This window comes from Giraffa tippelskirchi, chromosome 6 (assembly GCF_054371585.1).
Source record: "Giraffa tippelskirchi isolate mGirTip1 chromosome 6, T2T-mGirTip1v1.2.pri, whole genome shotgun sequence".
NCBI classification, from domain to species: Eukaryota; Metazoa; Chordata; class Mammalia; order Artiodactyla; family Giraffidae; genus Giraffa; species Giraffa tippelskirchi.
In genome coordinates, this window is record NC_137280.1 from 8,664,060 (window position 1) to 8,684,275 (window position 20,216).

General features: G+C 40.2%; 1 protein-coding gene across 7 annotated transcripts in view; it reads right to left on the reverse strand.

Moving 5' to 3' along the window:
• RUNX1T1 (RUNX1 partner transcriptional co-repressor 1) overlaps window positions 1–20,216 on the reverse strand; it is a 148,236-nt gene that overhangs the window by 92,796 nt on the left and 35,224 nt on the right. For 2 of the 7 annotated variants that reach the window (XM_081496868.1, XM_081496873.1), the window contains exon 1: window positions 15,570–15,620. The exons of 3 other annotated variants lie outside the window; for them this stretch is intronic. In XM_081496868.1, coding sequence (XP_081352994.1) covers window positions 15,570–15,576 — 7 coding nt within the window. In that variant the 5' untranslated portion in view covers window positions 15,577–15,620. Of the gene's footprint in view, window positions 1–8,254; window positions 8,273–15,151; window positions 15,287–15,569; window positions 15,621–20,216 lie in introns of those variants that run through there. 2 more of the 7 variants (XM_081496866.1, XM_081496870.1) reach the window with 2 other exon arrangements.

Genomic DNA, 20,216 nt, shown 5'->3' on the forward strand with positions numbered 1-20,216 from the left:
GATATTAAGAGCTCAATCGATACTTACAGCATGACCAATTAAATGAATGCATCAATCATAGACCTGTTATGATGAGTTACAGGGTATTTGTATGAAACACTGATCACCCATATTAGGTACAAAACACTGTGCTAGGCTCCTATGGGTAAAAAAGAAAAAACAGACAAGAGTCCTTTTGACTTCAAACAATTTGATCCAGAACTGCCTCAGAGGTTATACTAGGGCAAAGGATGCCACACCCACTTTATCTAGTCACCCACTTCCTCCAACATCTGCTACACACCTGCCTATATGCAGAAGTTTACAACAGAATAGAAACAGAGCAAGGGTCAGTATGTGTTTGGTTACATTTGTTGCCAAATGTTTAGCCCACCAAGTGAACCAGTTCAACTGATACCTTTTTAATAAACAAGTAACTTGAAATGTAAACATTTACAATTAATTATAACATATTGATTGCTTAAATGAAACTTTCAATACACCTTTTTCAGATCTTTGAGAAATTCTGATTTTGTCAAAAACATATGCTGCTGCTGTTAAGTCGCTTCAGTCGTGTCTGACTCTGTGTGATCCCATAGACGGCAGCTCACCATATAACGTGCCCGTAAATGATGTCAAGGGCCTGCCCTTCCTTCATTCTTAAACTTGGGGGAAAGTATAGCAAATCCTTATTAAGGGACTGTCTGTGCAAGATGACTTTAGCGTGACTAAAGCTTGTTCTGAATCAAATGCCTAGAAATACGAGAACCTCTGTAAAGTATGTTGTGGAAGAAGAGAAGAAGGAAGGGAGGAAGAAAGAGAAAGACAGACAGACCAACAGAGAGAAAAAAGCACAGATCTGACACCCAGCCTGGTCTTTTGAAAGTGAAACATTCATTTTACCTAAGGAGACTGTGTGGAGTATCTTTAAATATGTTCTAGAAAAACAAGTTTTGAGGTTGTGCTGTTTCCATCAGAAAGAAACAAAAGTACATGTGAGGGAAACTGGTCAAAAACAAAGGCCACCCTTGCAAAGTAAATGGAAATAATCACAAACTGGGTGATTATCCCATTACCCAAGATAATGCTCTTAGTCCGCCAGAGAGGAGACATTCAGGAGTATCGTTTGTGACATTATCTTGTAAGCCAAACAAGTTGAAATGAGGGGGCATGGGACCTAGGTCAGAGGGGGCACCGCACCACGTGGGTTCTGCGTGTCGGGCTCCTGGCCGCTAGACCCAACACTTGCTTATGTGTCTGTCTATCTCACCTACCAGCCAGCTTTTCTTTGTCCTCTCTTTCTGGAGGGAAGCAAAGACCATGTGAGTATCTGCATTCATGGCATCCTCCAGGCTAGAAGGAGGATGTACACGGGGTGCTGAACAGACAATATTCCGGAAACCTACAAGGTTTCTGGAAGGCTATTTCTCAGTGAGGAAACCATCCCCTCTGAATTTTCCTGGAGGCGTGCAGACCTATCACTTTTGAAAGATGCGGCTGTTAAGAATTCAACCGGGGCTTAACGAAGGAAAAGGATCTGTCTCAGGAGCCAACAGCCAGCTGCCTCCTTCAGAACTGTGATTCCACCTCCCGAACTTCTTCAGTTCTTCTACCTTCCCTCCTTCCTTCTCACACTCCAACCAGCACACAGCAGCAATAAATGTGACTCCTCTCACACAACGTGCAGCTGTCAACAGCTCTGTACAGTTCTGTCGGACATCAAAAAACATTCCAAGAATCTGGTTAAGTGCTGACGAAACTTGCCTGAATTACCCACACTACCTCCCCCTCCACATTCCACACGCATTGTTTGTTTTCCTGATGCTGGGTGGAGGCGGATGGATAGTTTAAAAAAAAAAAAATCTACAGATTGAGGGGCGGAGAACCTCTAGCCAAAAATACATATATAATTGCAAAAGTGGGTAGCGAGTGTAAAGAATAACTCAACTAATCTATATATCTGATAAAATTATATCCAAGACAATGGTAACTTGGAACTCTCTTTAGATATTCAGCCACAAGCACCATCTGCCCCTGCCCTCAACCCCACAATTTCTTCTGCAGAAACTTTGAAAATCTTAACACTGTCTCACAGGCTAAATGAAAATCGTCTCAGAATTGCTTGTTGCAATTAAGTTTTTCATGCATGCAAAAACTATGGAGCTCCTGATTTTCACCATTTGTGTGCATTAGAAACTCCTTTCAATAGGTTCATATCTAACAACTATGTAATTAATCAATAAACAGTTACTGCTTTATGAATTAAAACTCTTTTTATAATATCCTTTATATAACCACCATTTTCTCTACAGAATGCAATTTGATTTCCTCATGTTAAAATTTCTCAAAAAAAAGAGGAGAGACAGAGAGATAAGAGTGTTACCTATAAAAAATTTTTTAATTAAAAAAAAAATCCCGGGTTGTTTCATGGGGCATGGAGTTTGCCATAGAATTCCTTGAGTTTCCTTCTGTACATGATTCTAGACCAAAAGGGACAGACCACAGATGCTGCACACTGCCACCCTGGCAATATGTTAACAGTGTTTTATTAAGAAGATAACAGTACCAGCAAAGGATTCCCAACAAGATGATGCCAACTATTTCAATATTCCTCGAAACCATCCCAAATGTTTTATTGTGATCGTGTGTGTCAATGGTAGAGTAGGCTCCTCTTAAGAACGAGGCCCTATGCTGGTCCTTTTAAGTGAATTACCTCACTTAATTCTCACAATAATACCATGGTTTTATTTGCTGGCTTTCCCCTTTCAACAGATGAGTAGACATGAACTAAAAAAAGCTAAAAAGCTGCTCAGAGTCAAACATCAAGGTCAGAATCCAAGAAATGTATTTTCTGATTTCAAAATTCATGCTAATTGCAATTCAACAAAGTGCCTCAATGGGCTTAAAGGCGCATCTCACTCCTCTGAGAGTTGTTTAGTGCCTCAGAACACGACACGTAGCAGCCCAATTTATCCTTTAAAAGGCACTGTTAAGGTGCCTTTTGATGGCTTCTGACACATTAAGAATAAAATCCCAATGCCTAGCAATGAACTAACCCCTGAACTTGACTCAAACTACCTTTGAAAATGCCACTCATATTTTTACCTCAGGACTTTTGGACTTTCTCTTCCTCTGCCAATAACTCTTCAGATCCCTCAGGTCTCTGCAAAAATGTTACCTCCTTAAAGGTGCCTTCCTTGACAATCCAATCTAAATAAGTGGCCCCACTCACCTACCCTGCAGCTAGCATGGATTTTAACTGTACTTTTCCATAACTTTGGGCTTCCCTGATAGTTCAGTTAGTAAAGAATCTGTCTGCAATGCAGGAGACCCTGGTTCAATTCCTGGGTCAGGAAGACCCGCTGGAGAAGCGATAGGCTACCCACTCCAGTATTCTTGGGCTTCCCTGGTGGCTCAGCTGGTAAAGAATCAGCCTGCAATGCGGGAGACCTGGGTTGGGAAGATCTCTGGAGGAGGGAAAGGCTACCCACTCAAGTATTCTGGCCTGGAGAATTCCATGGACTGCATAGTCCACGGGATCACAAAGAGTCGGACACGACTGAGCGCCTTTCACTTTCATCCATAACTTTCTATCTCCTTGGGTAGTCCAGAGAAAATACCCATTTATGTTTTATTATGAAGGTCCCAGTGAATGGAAATCAAGGTAATTTGTTTGTTTTAAACGATGTACTTTAAAAGTAATACTCAAGAAACGATAAACAATGCCTTGGTTCAGAGCCTTGGTTTCTAATAGCATATTTGGATGCCCACACATTACAGCCAAATTGAATGAGATAGTGAAGAAAAATTATCTTGGAGATGTTATCTGTTTCTTTGTTTATTGTCTGCCTCTTACCAACTAAAATACAAAGGCTCTGATCTTACTCAGTACCTACAATAGTGTCACACCCACAGCGTGAGCTCAGTCAATATTTTTTAAGTGAATGATCGAACTCTAGGTGCCATGGAGACACACACATAATTACACACAGGCCTGACCCTTGAAAGTGTTCCTTCTACAAGGGGTCAGCTACACAGTTTCACAAGGCAAACTGTTTTAAGTGCCATAAGTGAAATAATAATGCAGTATTATGTGGTTTCAAAACAGAAAGGATTAAAACTCATAAAACCTAATATTAATAACTACTTATAATTTCATCAAGAAAAAAGGGCGGAAGATAAATTAATGAGGGAATAGGAGAGACCATGAACACACACCCTCTCTCTCTCTCTCTCTCTCTCTCACTCACGTTATTCCTTCGAGCGGAAATGCTCGGTTAAGTCACGGCTTGGAAGATATAAACATCATTGAAATTCAAAAGCAGTTCTGAAGAGAGGATGCCTCAATTGGTATGCAAGGGATGTTTCCTCCCCCTGAATACATTATGAACTTGCAGCATGCTAATATGCCATGCTATCATAAGCACCAGATGGGACAGTAGGCAGTACATGTCCCATCAAACCTCAAGAAGATGTATTAATGTTCATGCTCTTTAAAAAAAAAAATCCTTTGCCAGTGTCCCTAGACTTCCACATTTCTTAGCATTCAGTTACTTTCTCTCAAAGCACAGTCCTCCAGGGCTGCTCCTCTTCACCAGATGGTGTCAGGAATCATTTCAATCTATTTTATCACAGGAGGCAAAGGCCACAAAGCGTGTCAGACTGCGCTTACTGAAGGCGCACCACGCACAAAAGAGAACAGCAGCAGATACAGGAGATGCAAGAAATAAATCCTCTCCAGGCACTACTAATGGAACGTTCGTAATCACGCGGACCCCTTATTTACATTCAACACAGAAAAATAAAATGCTGTGATATATCTAAACTGTCTACATTACTAATATTATTGTGAAATTGAGGTCTACCTAAACACTCTCTAAAGATGATCAAGCTAAACTCACAAAATTCTGAATGCTCAGAAGCTGGCCTCAAAACAAGGCAAGGGCATCACAAATGGTACCTGAGTGCACTGAAATAGATGCACGTCTTTACAAGTAACTATCAGAATGAATAAACATCCCAGAACTGGCTTGAAATGCACCTTCTCTTAACTATCTCATTCAATTCAGGTGTAATGTGTGGGCATCCAAATATGCTATTAGAAACCAAGGCTCTGAACAAACATGTTCTTTGTCATTTCCTGAGCATTGTTTTTAAAGCACATCATTTAGAACAAATAAATTACCTTGATTTCCATTTATTGGGACTTCCATGATAAAAAACAAATGGGTATTTTCTCTGGACTACCCAAGGAGTCAAAAAGTTATTATTTACAAATGTCTAATCTGAATATGCTTCAGAATCCTCTGAGAACTTGTTCAAACACAGATTGCTGGGCTACCTCAGAGTTTCTGATTAAGTTTGCAGAGGGGCAGAAAATATGTATTTCCAATAAGTTCCTGGGTGATAATGATATTGCTGGTCCATGAAACCCACTTTAAGAACCACTTCATTACATCATTCTATACCACGTTTCCAAAGTGACCCAAAGACCCTTGGAAAGTCTATAACCCATGCAGAGTATCAGCAATATCCTTGTAAAAACAGCCACTCAGTGGATAAGCTACAGTGATCTTCTATAAATTTTTAAAGGCACAAATTAAGGGACATACTTTTAAAATATGTGTTAAATTAGCAAGAATATTCTTCCAAAGTGATAGTCTCTGAGACTCAAACCTGCCCTCCTACCCCTTTCAAAGGATTCAACAAATCTAAGAGGGCAAAGATATTTAAAGAAAGCTCCACTATCATAGACATTATATGTTTTAAAAAAAAATATGTATCAAGCACTGCAGGAATGATTTTAGTAATCTCTCTGGAGTCTTTATGATAAATTTTATCAGACTATTCAACTGCTCCTCATCTAAGATTATTGGTAGAAGAAACTGTTGATAGAATTTACCATGCAACTGAAAAGATGAAAATATTTCTTAATATTTGTCTTTTGTTAGGCCTCCCAGGGTCGAGAAGATACTATGGAATAGGAAATGACAACCCACACTCCTGTATTCTTGCCTGGAAAATTCCATGGGCAGAGAAGCCTGGTGAGGTACAATCCATGGAGTTGCAACTGAGCAACTCAGCTCACAGAATCCTACTCATTATGTCTGCTGGATCCCTGACACCTTACACCCATCCTCCCAAACTGCAGGCAAGTGCCCAGGTAGAGGAAGCACTAATTTCCCCAAATATTACAACTGTCAAAAGCCCCAGACTTTGTTTCTAATTTCAGTGATTATATCAGAGAGTGCTTTTTTTATGTGTTATATAGTTATCATACTTTTAGTAAATATGATCATGATAAATTATCAGACTTGTAACAACATGCAATTTTAACTAATACAGCTAGCTGCCAAGAAAGTTGTATATGGCCAAAAAAATTAATTTATTATCTTTCCATAGCTTAACGAAAATGCCTGATTGATTATTAAATATCATTTACCAAGAATTTTTATAATATTTACTTCTTAATTTCCCCCCTCATATTTAACTTGCTTTGTGCATGACTTCTTTCCTTTAAGATCTCCGTGAATCCCAGTACACCTCTCATCCTCACTTATTCACTAAGCAAACATTTGCTGATTCCTTACTCTCTGCCTACTACCTCATGGGTAGCCTGGAATGGAATTTTTAGAACTAGGAAATCAAGATCTTAAAGCAAATGGCAGCTTTATCAAGAAGAGCGGATGACACTTAAAATGTCTATTATTTTAAACAATGAAGAGTCTGTATCTTGGAATAGATAAAAGGTTAGAATTCAGCTCTCTGAGCAATATCTCCTGCTAAGAAAAATGAAAATCAGTCAGGAGGAAAAGTCTCAGAGACACCTACAATCACTCCACAAGTTAAAACTGCCACTAATTAACATCTGGGGGAAAACAAAACAGAACAAGATGGGCTTTTTCACATTCTCACTTAAGCACTCACTTCTCTATTTTACTCACCATTCTAACTTCGGTTATATGGTCTTCAAGCTAGCAAATTCCTGGAATGGGTGGACGTGTGGGCACAGAAACAGAAAGAGGGTAGGCAGAAGGGAGAGAAAATTCTACCGACTGCAGACAAAACTCGCAAGCACAACACCCTAGAGTCCTTCTGTGTGATTGAAAAACTATCCCCTATGTTTTAAGTCCAGGGAGTATCACTGTCTGACTTTAATCATTACTGCTTATATGTAAAAAGTCTGTACTCTGCTTTTTAAGGAGACACAGCATGCTAACAATAATCATTACCACCATACTGCAAAACAAAAGTCAGCAAAGCAGAATCCTTGCTTCTAAGACAAGGAAAGTGAAGCTCAGACAGACAGTAAAATGACTTGCTTATTCCTGGTCATACCACTAAGTGGAAGAAGTCTGACTCACACTCAGCCATTGACATTCCTGATGGCCTGTGCTTTCTGGCCTCATAAACACATTATATTAATTGTTTATAATATAAACTCAAGTTATAAAGCAAAAGATACAGCATGTTCAGCAAAAACTGATAAAGAACATAGCTGAAAGCTAAAAGACCAGGGCCATTCAAAATAACTGACCAACAGGAATAGAAATTTTAAACAAGTAAACAGAAGCAACTTTGGGGCTTAAAGAGATACCCTTTTGCTCTCTGGAAAACACTACAAGATGGTTCGATTCTCCAAGAAGTTTTAGGAAAAGGTATATTAACATCACACTGATATGCTTTACCCACAGAACATATGAGCAAAATGTACCAAAGTACCAAAGGTTTTATCCCCAGAATATGTGAGTAAAATGTAGATAAAAGTGAAAAATAAGTAGAAAGACATTCTTCACCTGGGAAATTATGTCACTTGTCCAAAACAACAGGGAATAAGTAGCAGATCCAGAGATTTTAACTAGTTTTCCAGACTATGAAAGGACTGCATTAAAAAAAAAAAAAAAGTAATGAGATGTGCTAAAAGTTGGGACCAAAGGAGGAGGGAAAAAAAAAAAAAGAACCACCCAGAAAGATATTCCTCTATACAGCAAATAGTTAAATAACAACAGGTAACTTTTTCTTTCAGCAAAGTTCTTTGGAAAGACTCTTAAATTGTACAAAAACTTGAAAAATCTGTGAAAGCTTGATCACATCTATATATACCTTTTTTTTTTATATATATATTTCATGGCCAGCAAGCTTCCCTGGTGGCTGAAATGCTAAAGAATCAGCCGGCAACGCGGGAGACCTGCATTGGATCCCTGGGTTGGGAAGTCCCCCTGGAGGGGAGCACGGCAACCCACTCCAGTATTCTGGCCTGGAGAATTCCATGGACAGAGGGGTCGGGGAAGGGCTACAGTCCACGGGGTCTCAAAGAGTCGGACACGACGGAGCAACTAAGCACAGAGCACACGCAAGCCAACACTGGTATAAAGAGAATGCTTGGGTGATTCATGTGAGGGTTTACCTCTGGTTCCTATTATTCTATATTTTATAAACCAATGACTAAGAACATTGCAGAAAAACTGGAAGAAAATAAAACGCTTTCTATGGACAAAAAAAAAATCTGCATTTTGATTCCTTAATATTTTCCTGTCTCTAGGCTGTCTCACACAACTAATACTAGAGCAGAAAGAAAGAAAAAAATAAATGTTAACAGACCTTTCAAATGATATGTTGCCATAAATGCGAGTATGCAGGTTCAGCTAGAAACATTATAAAGAGGAAACAATGCCTATTTCACACCGAAAGTGTCAGAATCAAGGCCTCTCTTTGTTCCAGTCATATCTTTGTCAGGACACATGTTAAGCATTTCAAATGAAAGAATATATAAATTGTTACCACAGGACCCTCAAATTTTATTACGTATTTTCCTCCCAATAACTGGAGCATCATTAAACCAAACAAGTCCAGAGGAAGGCAGGGAAGTTTAATCATGCAAAGTTCAAATGTAAAGGAATGATATGCTCAGAAGTGCAATTGTCTTTCCCAAAGTTCTAAATAACTTAGCACCCCATCAAAATCATCCCAGATTATTAAGAATGGTCTGTTTATTTTGTCAAACTCTTTAAGACTCTTGTTAAAGCCATAAACACATGATAAAGACACCCTCTAACATCCCTTCTTCCTAAAGAGCATTTCTGCCTATCTAATTACATAGCTCTTAGGGCCAAACTCTTTACAGTATCATGTTCTCATCGGTACTTTCAAACTTACTTTCTTGCCTGAGCATCAAAGTACATGGTACGATGTTAATAAACCACACAGAATTAAAAGAATCCCTCTAATAAAGTGAGACTTTTTACAGACTGCACTTATCACTTAGCCCTTAAAAGAGAAATGTGGAAAACAGAAGTGAAATCTTCTAGGGAAAACCGCCCACAATTTTTAAATCAACTGCTTTTTTTTTAGAAGGAGGAGGGGCATGGTGAAAAAAGTTAATGTGCTTTCCTACAATGGGCTCATGTTCTGCAAACAGTCTGCCTGCCTAGAGCCTCCTGGGGCAGAACACGGGTACCCAGCAGCCTCAGGACCAAGAGAGCTGATCTTTCTCCCTTGTGGCTCAGCTGGTCAAGAATCTGCCTGCAATGTGGGAGACCTGGGTTTGATCCCTGGGTTGGAAAGACCCCCTGGAGAAGGGAAAAGCTACCCACTCCAGTATTCTGACCTGGAGAATTCCACGGACTATACAGTCCATGGGGTGGCAAAGAGTCAGACATGACTGAGCGACTTTCATGACAAATTTTAACCACATGGTATTCGACAATTTCGTTTGCCCATGTGTTGGACACATCATTTGATTTCCATTTTCCTACTATCCTCCAAAACACAGAAAATCCTCCATCTGAGGTTCTGATCAACAAAAGAAAGCCAGGATTACCTCATGTCAAAAGCCTAGAAAGGTGATATCTTAGTTAACCTACGCAGCTTCATCAGGGCGTAAATTTACAATTTCTATTAGACTTTTCAAAATGAGGACATTAGTCCCCTGACGCCTATTACTCCCCATTGCATTCTCTTCAAGCATAGAAACACACTGAGAAATAACTACCCTCCTCACCTGTTTTACCCAAGATCATTCTCGACGACTGAGGCTAATGCTTTCCCATTTTTAGTTTTCCCCACAGAGAACTCCACTTTCTCTGCTCTCTACTTCAAATGCAAACATCCCTCCTCAAACATTTCCATCTAGCTTCCGTTACAAAACACCCTCGCACCAAACACAACACACTCACCCTTCCATTAAGAAAATAAAAACAAGGACTTCCCTGGTGTTCCAGTGTTTAAGAATCCGCCTGCCAACGCAAGGGGCACGCGTTCAATTCCTAGTCTGGGAAGATTTCACATGCCATGAGGCAACTAAGCCGGAGAGCCTGCCAGGCACAACTCCTGAGCCATGGGCCACAACTCCTGAAGCCTGCAAGCCGTAGAGGCCAGAGTCTGCAACAAAAGATGCCACCTCAACAAGAAGGCCGCGTACCACCACTACAAGTGTGCAGCCAGGACCACCTAGCACAGCCGAAAATAAATACACAAATAAAAGCTTTAAAAAAGGAATCAAAAATCAGCTGACAGACCAGAGATAATCCCGTATGTGTCCTCGGGGAAAATGCTTCATTTACCTGCTCTTCGGGTTTCCAATATTAATAGATGTCATGGTCACAGAAACCCATCGCAGAACTGTGAGAATTAGTTAGGTATACAAGGTGCCTAGTCTTGGGGCCCGGCATGTATAGGCTTTCAATAAAAGGCTTACTATACTATCAGAGATTTATTCGGTTCAGAGATGGCAGTTATACACTCCCTCTGAGATTAAGAGGATTTCCTGTTTCCTTTGATTGGAACTCTATGGGTTGAAAAACATAATTAAGCTAGACATTCTCAGAAAGTACATTTACATTAATATTAATTAATGCAAACAGCTGTTTGAGAAAGCCAGCCAGATAAACCTGCTTCTTGGTCAGGTGTGAAATCCTATTGTTCTCAAGTTATGAGTCATTTAAGTTAATGATGTATTCCACTAGATACTGTCAGCCACCAAAGAACCACAATTGTACACAAAGAAATTGCTTTTGAGCAATACCGTACCCACTGTCACACACAGATATTAAAACTGAATAAACAAAAGTCAGTCTCCTGTCCTCAGTATAAGAACAGCAAACTAAAAACTAAGTAACATTAACAGAGATCCAATCTGGAGAAGCATGAGAGAGTCAAGGCCCATAAGCCCATGGTCCACACGTCCCCCTCTGTCCTTGACTCCTAATCCCATCGGGTACTACCTGCCTCTGGGTTCCTGTACCTGTCTCTAGGCTCTTGCTATTCCATATCATAACTACTGTTTACTGTAACTTACTGCCTGGAGCACGAGAACTCAAAACTCCTTGAAGGCATGGCATGGAGAGAGACTGAACCATAGTTATTTGGCCCCTGGTACATTTTTCAGCAACTCACAAAAGTCTACTATCTGAATGCCCTTATTCTAGTAAACTTTAGTCATCACAACCTTACTAAGAAGACTATTCGATCTGCTTAATACTCAATAATTAACCGTATTTGGGCTCTCTAATTTCCAAACAACTAACAGATAAATTTGATGGCACACCTTTGCCACAGGTCAAGTGATTACTATTATAGAGCTTTCCCCCACAGGGCTCTGAAGCCATGGAGCAGACAGGGAGAAAGCACATGGTAAGAGCAATCCCGGGTAGAAAATAAAAGGCAACAAAGTACGGCCGACGCTAAGATGGATGTACATGAGATTTATAAGCAGCACGGTAAAGAGGGTGAACTGGGAGATGCCACTTACTTTACAAGATCACCTGAGCCTCAGTTTCAACACCTGTAAACTGAAGGCACTTTCAAGATCAATCTTCCGGCTCTAAAATGTATTTTGTTCCTTTGATGATTCAAAAGTCTGTTCGGAAAATGGTTTTTACAGCATCTCCTTTGCAAACCTCAAATATCAGTGCAGTGATGAAACAGTTAATAAACATTTCTGGACACTATAATGCCTACTAAGCAAATATTTATTCTAAAAAATATTATCTTTTTCAATAGACTATTATTAACTGTGCAGGAAGATGCCTTGTAAAAATTCCAAATATTATTTTAAAATGCATAGAACTAAAAGGTCAAATACTCAGAAATATTAACAGAAAATAATTTAAAAAGAAAAAGGGAACCGGTGCCAGGGTTTGAAAAGAAGCTGGAACTTCTAAATGCCTGCTACAAAAAAAGTAATGTCTGCACAATCTACATTTATAATTGGATATGTGCTGCTGATATAGCTGTCTTTAATAGCTAGCAGGAGGCTTGTGCGCTACAGCAAAGAGTTAGCCTAAAACAATGGCAAATCAACTTGCAAGGTAAAACAGAGTGACAGAGAATGGACTCCTGTGTTTCTTGTTCGTGTACATCAGCACTTAGATGCATCTATTAAAAAAACCAGGTGCATTATCCAAAAGTTCACTTACTAGGGACACTAACAGTTGTCTGTCCGTGGCAATTTCATTTCTGTTTTTCACACAAATCATCGCTTGCAAGCATTGATGTTAAAAACAGAAAAACAGTCTAGTACACAGTGGCTATAAATGCCAAATCAATTTTCAGCAGATAATAAAGTCCATGTTTTACAATCAGCAATGTACTGTTTTACTACCCAAAAATGTAAGCTAATAATATATAGCTCTCCTAAATGGAAAATGCAGATATGCTGTTAAAAAAAGGGGGGGGGGGCAGCTGTGAGAGGATGGATCATTTCTGCAGGGACCTTCTTAAAGCTCTGTGTAAGTGTTTTGAAAATATCACATGATGTGGCCATGTGTTAAAAATTACAGCCAGTTAAGTTCTCTGCTAAGAAAAATATGTGGGCAATTTATGAAATGCACTCCAGGATGGAGATGTCTTAAGTAAAACCAGATTTTGAAAACAAACCTTTTTTTTTTTGAAACTTGAACTTAAAAAAAGTTCCAGTCACATCTGGAGAGCAGGGCCATTGAGAACATCGAGAAAGGGTGGTCTGACCTAATGCTAGCCATCTTCTGAGAGAACAGCACCATTTCTGGGCTACACAGACTGCTCACTTATTGTCCTTTTAAGGAAACAGTCCTGAAAGTATTTTGTGGGTCAACATATGTTTTTCGATAATATCATACAAAGATTGATAAAACTCTAAATGTTTCAGAAAGCTCAGAGCCATCTCCTTCTCAAATACTGTAATTCCCAGAGTCTCCTAGCCTCATAAGAAAACATTTTTCTTCCCTTAAACACAAGGATCTAGTTGTTACTAAGTGACAGGCAGTAAAATGATATTTCCTTATATTGAGTTAAATCATAAAAATAGTATCATCTATTTCTTTAAAAGCACGTATGGCCTTCTCTTCGACTTTTCATGGTTCCTTTTGAAATAGCATGCTATCAGTAGCTAATGTGCGTTTGTTTTTTGTTTGTTTTTTTAAAACAGACAGTTATAAAAACCCTGAAACTAAGACTTTACCTACCCATCCCCACAGATTGGTATACCTTTGAATAAATTCAGTTTGTGTACATCTATTTCCAGGGATTCCCCCATCATCATGAAAAAGGTCCTAGATCTGAGATTGTTACATCAAATTTGGACAACCAGGAGCCAATTCTGACACCTGACCTATGGAAGAAAGATAATGGTGATAAGGATGATGATAAATGTTAATATATATTTAGGATAGCGACAATATCAGATTACCAGAAATATGTCCTTTTAATCTCGTACACATAATGTCTTACTTAAAAATAAAAAATCTGTCCCAGATGGTAAAAATACCCATTAATATATAAGTACATATGTATGAACAAAAATATGCTAAAAACATTATTAAGAAGTAGTCTGTCCTATAGCAGTGGTAAAAAAGTGCAGATGGGTGTCAAACATAGCCAAGTGTCAGAACTGCTCAAGTATCACCATTCTGGCACAAGCTCGTAGTCACAGCTGTTAATATATTCTCCGCATCCAAGACAAGGTTTTCTAACACAGTCGATGAGCAAGAGAGAGTGAGAAACACTGCCCACACGCCAGGTTCCTGCTTCAGAACTAGTCAGATATTAACTACTAAAACACACTTATCAATGATTCTAAAACCTTAAATATGGTTCAATGCATTTTAAATAAGGATGTTTCAAAGAATACTTTAAAATCACGTAATTAATATGGGATAGCAAGGGTCCTACCTAATCTCTTTCACTTGTCATCATTCACAAATGGCTTTGGGTTATTATGTGGTTCTGTTTTACCAAAACAAAATACAGACTCTACTAAATGCTGATAGATCAGATCATTTAACACATATTTATTAAAAGCATAAAAACAAGTCAGATTTGACTGATGACATAAAAATCAGATGAAACTATACAATCCTCAGGCTAAATAAAAAACACAAGCACTTTTTCACACAGCTTCCATATCACATACTCAATGCACACTACATCTTCAGCTGCTTGGTGCATATAAATCAAGATGAGTGCTGAAAGAGTTAAAAATATCTTTCAAAGACTTCGTCATTGTCTTTTTGAAAATTGATTTTTCCCATATTTCAGCCACACACATCCCTCCCTCGTCCACGGAACTAATGAAAAGGCGCAGTTTGGTCACGAATGCGTCCTTTCTGATGAGGAAGCACAAGACACATCCTAAAGGGAAAAGCGTTCTTCAAACAACTGGCGATACCTACACACAACTGTGGTTGCAGAAAACTGGGAGATACTGTTTCAAAACACCATCTGTGAGGTGTACAAACTCTGGGACCAAGCACAGCCTCTTCCGCCTGTCCTGCCCAAAAAACCCACGCAAACCAGCCAGCTGGAGGATCTCCATCTGCCTTGTCTTTTTACTCGGAGATATGCTACTCAAAGTAGGCAAAGGGCAGTCCAGATCGTTCCTGAGAATAACAGAAACACCCTTGCCCCGACAGGCTTCTACCAAGCTTCTCTGTTCACAAGCGGAGCCTTCACTGGCAACCATCACAGAAACACTCTGGGCTCCAAAAATAATATTTTTCAGAGGAAATTAACATACATTAAATTTCCAGGACCACAACAGCCTCAGTAATTCAGCAGACTTTCTATTTTTAATTAACCGATTGCAATTATTTGCCTGATGACATCTCAGCGCTGTAATTTAGGACAAGACTGAAATAATCTGTAGCCCCTAAAGCTCGCTTCACTTTCTCTGACATAAACAGTTTTCAAAAGAGACCTTATCCCAGGGTTCCACCATAATCTGCAAACCCCCTCCACAGATGAAATGTCCAGGACACGAGGTACAGATGACAGTCGCGAAATCCACAGCAGAAAACATCCTTCTTACTTGAAGCTAAATCCCTCCCTGAGTGAATTGCTTTGGCCAACAGATAACGTGGCTGGACTTGCCCTCAGTCTTGAAAACACACCTCCCACGTCTTAAAAGGGAGGCTTCCACCCCTTGGAGCCCTGGACCTAGATTCTGATGGCTCTTTTCTAACGTCACCTTCCACCTCGGTCACCCCCCAGCCTCTGCCTGCCCACGTTAAGATACAGCCCGCTGTGGGCAGAAGGTTCTTTTCCGAGCAGTAATGAAAAGTAAGCCTGCTGCCTTTGAAAGCCACAGAGAGAAAGCGGAACGGGGGCTCACTCACCGGGCATTCCCGAATGCAGCGTCCACAACCAGTGGCGCTCTCTCTCTCTCCTAAGAGGAAGCGCGCGCGGGGCTCATGTCTCCCGTCCCGGAATCGGGGGCCAGCAGAGAGAGGGGGGCCCGCAGGGGGGCCGGGGCGCCGGAGCCCGAGGCGGGGTGCTGGGCGCGTGCGCCTGCCAGGCGGGGACAGATGGAGAGCTGACACTCCGGATTGCACTTGGAGCAGAAATGTGGATGATGACAGGAGCACATGTGGCCTTGAACCCAGCCCCGTCTCTCCAGGCAGAACAATGACAGGGACGTGTGGGCCACCTCGGCCTCCCCTTACCCCCTGGCCCTCTCTCGGCAAGTTCCAGAGCACCCAAGAACAGGAAAGTAAAAATGCAGAATGATAAGCTAAATGCTGAATAATTCATTCCCCACCACCCCCCACCCCCGCCCCTTGCAAGTTAACCCTTATCTTGCCGGAAAGAAGAGAAAGACGACCTGCCCCCTCCTCCCCCCACAGCTCCTAAGGAGAGCTGTCCCTTCCACGTTCACAGGTTAACAACCCCCATCATTGGGCACTTTATTAAAAAAAACAAACGGAGGCACGGACCTCGAAGCTTGTTTATTGAACTGGAAATCCAAAGCAGCGTAAAAACCTGTTCCAAGACCGTGTATACTGTGCCAGTTTATCAGAGGGAACAAAAGTATCAGAATCATTCCCTTTGTCAGCTTCTCAGTAGTGTGTGTAAAATAGAACACTTTGGAGAAGCAGAAGCAGACCGCTTTTATTTTACTAGCATGCTTTTAACCCCCTGGGATCCCTGCGTTGATACGCTCCAAACATGCTTAGCTTACTCTCCTCTACCTTGCATAGAGATCCACGGGAGATGAAAACAAAATCTTCACTGTAAAGCCTTTTCAAAAGCTGAACAATCATGTCCTCCTGCTTTCTGATTTTTTTTGCACGCTCTTAAATGTTTATCCCTCCCATGAATAACACATACCCAGCCAGGTTCAATGGACTCTTCCCTATTAAGCTTTAATGGACACCATGATATATAAAACTACGAGCCTTTGTTAGAGTGTTTTATCTAAAGCCGGCTATTTTCCTCTCAGCAGTCCCTCTTTAGTTCTTTGTAAAACATCCTTGCCTCATAGGAGAAACATATGCCTGCCTGCCTTGTGTGCCTTTTCTGCACACACAAAAATGCCAGGCAGAAGGAAAATACTGTTCACTTCTAAAACTCTTCCTCCATTTAACACTGGCAAATATTTCCTAGGTTTCTGTGTGTTTGTTTTAACAACACGGCACATGATGAGACAGAGCCCTCAGGCTTTACCTTTCCAGTGGCTGTTCAATCCAGTATAAACAGAAACAACTCCACTCAGGAGCCTCTGACCAGCCTGCAAGCTCAGTGAATACAACCGCCAGGAGCATCCCCCTTAACTCTTGCGCTGCCTTCACAGTCTTCACTTGTCCTGTGCTTATTCTACCCTTTCCATATGCTTCTGGCCCTTATCAGATTGATTTTCCCCCTACTTGCTGCCTCAAAGAAACCATAAAAACAAATCCCTCTGAAATCAGAGGCAGTGACTCTTGACTTCTACCTCCTCCCTCTTCCTATACCTCTCGCCAAGAAGGCATACAACCTGTTTCAAAGCGCACACATACCCTGCACAAACTAAAAATAGATCATCTGTGCTAAACAGTGCCAATCAATAAGAACTATACAGCCCCCCAATAAGAAGTGCTGCTTCATCGAGTGAACCCCTCAAAAATCCATCACTGTCAAGAGACAACTTGTAAAAAGACTACAATTCATAATGATTCCTCCATTCTGTCACTAATAGCATATTGCACTCTATTTATGAGGCCAATCTTTTTGTTCATCTTAGTTAGATGTCACTTGTAATGAGGTCTGCGTAATGGATTTCAGAACAGTTACGCACTGATCTCAAACATTCTTATGACAGAAAGCTTTATAGCAGGCATGAGTGTGATAATCAATTAACTCCTGCTGTAAGGACCTTTATGAAATCCAGCATTCTAAATCTGTAGGTTTTCATTTTTAAAGAGAGTATTTTTTCAAGCCACTCAATGCTACATGGCACTGATTTTTTTTTTTTTTTTTAATACCATACCTAAGTTAGAAAGAGAACATTTTCACAGTGGGGAAACCCAACTTTCATCAATATGCATGGTGAATCACTTCTAAAATAGAAAATCACAGGACAGAAATGCAATACACTTTAAGAAAACTGGATGATATCCGGTTTTAAAACTGGGTCTTAATATTGGTTCACTGCAAGTCCCTAAACCACAGCTCAGAAAATTGAACTTCCATATGCCATGTGATTATGTATCTTTTCTATGTGTAAAAAAGCTTTTTAAGCTGTTATCTGACTACAGTAATTGCCACTTTAAATTGATCCACATCAACAAAACTTGGATCCCTGGAGATTCTCACCTAGAAGTCTGGTTGCAGAAAGCGCCTAACAGAGTGTGTGTGCACCTGAGACTAGCTCAGCGTTTTCTCCAGGGACCAGTTTCCTGCTCTTGTCCTTTAAGCCACGGAGGCAAGCAAAGCACCAACCTCACTTGCCAGTTCTCCCTGAACAGGGAAGCCTGGATACATAGTTCTAAACACTTACTGAAACAGAAATAATTTTCCCTTTAATTAAAAAAAAAAAAAAAAAGAGTACAAGGAGACAAGATCTCTAGAATCCAACTGGTAAAACAAAAATAGATAATCAATAACATAATGAATCCATTTATATACATGAGAAAAAAAGAATATCTATTATATAAGTTTTCTCTGATGCAAAACACTGTCTTGAATTACCATTAGGAAATATATTTTTAAAAATTAAAATATATTCAAAACAAAAGAATTCACTGTTGACTAAATATCATCCTTAGAAGAGCCATGTTAGTTAACGCATGTCTTTTAATAAAGAACACTGAGCATTTTCAAGGCAATTTTCTTTAAAGAGCGCCATCTAAGAAAATCACCTTCCAAATCAGTAACTTTAGTCAACAACTGAATGCCTGGCTCCCAAAATAATGCATAATTTTTTGACAATATATTTAGTTCATTCACTGGGAAGACATTACAGCATTGTATTTCTCTAAGGTGTTTTTCACTTGTTTCCAAAACAGACCATCCCTATCTTACAGACTTTTTCCTTAGTTCAAACCTAACTTAGCAACAGGGACCAAGAGTCTTCTGAAACTGTCTGCAGTTAATGAAAGCTCTCTACACTGGGGAAGGGAGGGTTTGAGTTGAAGCTTTTCCACAGGTCTTCTCAGCTTCCCACTTGCTTAGAGCAGGCTACTGTGGCACACTGTGACTTCACCCAGTGGGTATTAAGTGAGTTAATTCAAAGGAGCTGAAACCTCATTGATCCTAATTGAAAGCAATACACCCAACCAAATACCTTCCTACCCCATCTGCTCTGGTCTGCCACCAGCTATTCAATACAAGAGAATTAATAGTTTCAGATATTCTAACCGACCCAATAAAAGCACTCATTTAAGCAGGGCTGCATTAACAAAGTGAAAAAACAAGGGCAAAATGGGTTCAAATGGAGCATTTTACTCCTAGTTGCCTTTAACAAAGCTGAAGAAGGCTGATTCTGACTTTTTATGTGCAAGACTTGATAAACTGAATGAGAAGGCCCTCAGTGATCAGCCAACGAGCACTGATGAATGGTCATTAAGACCCCCCTGCTCTTAGGGGAGACCCGTCCGCAAAGTGGCACACCAGCTTGAAAGGGCGGACTCACTAATGTCCAGACTTCTCCGCTTGCTTGTTCCACTTTCAATTTCAGACCACTGGCCACCAAATGAGGCTGACATATTGGAAAATAATGTTTTATGGGCGAGTGGTAAAAAATAAAATGGAAGCATTAGCTCTGCTTTCAAATTCAAATCTGCTAGTTTTGTCAGACCCCAAAGGTTTTGATTTTCCACCCAGCTGGAAGCTATTAGTGTTTTCCAAAGGCATCCCACTGACAGGGCAAACCTACCTAATGTGTGAGCTGTTGGGCTAAGATGGACCTCTCTTTTGGATGATTTCCTAACTTCTCATCACTTTGACAGTCAATTAAATAGATACAACACCTAATAAAAATGTACATTAATTTGTTTCTGCCACTGAAAGACATCTGAAACTGTATTAAATAAAGGCCCTAATAGGTTGTCTCCTGACAAAGATAAATCCAATAATACTTTGTCTGTAAGAAAAACAAACGGTGTTATGTTTATGTAGTTAGGCTACAACGTCAGAGCAGCCAACCAGAAAGAGATGAGTGGAACAGAAAAAAAAAAAAAAGTTAAAAAGTTCAGTGAAGTATTTTATAAAGGTAAGAGGAAATCTGCCACTTTTAAACTCCTTAATATAAATATCTGCTGTAAACAACCAGACACATTCACACTATTTCCCTCAAATAGTTCCTTTGGGGGAAAGGACCGGCGAACACCTGTATCTCCCCTCAGCCGGCCCACAGAAGGGCTCACAGGGACTCTGCTAAATGACAAAAAGGAACAGGAGACGTGATGGCCAACTTGAGAATCTGAAGGGGATATAAACATGGGGTCAGAGGGTTATTTGGGGCTGTCCAGAGGGCCTAAGTGAGGCAATAAGATGGAATCAAGTAA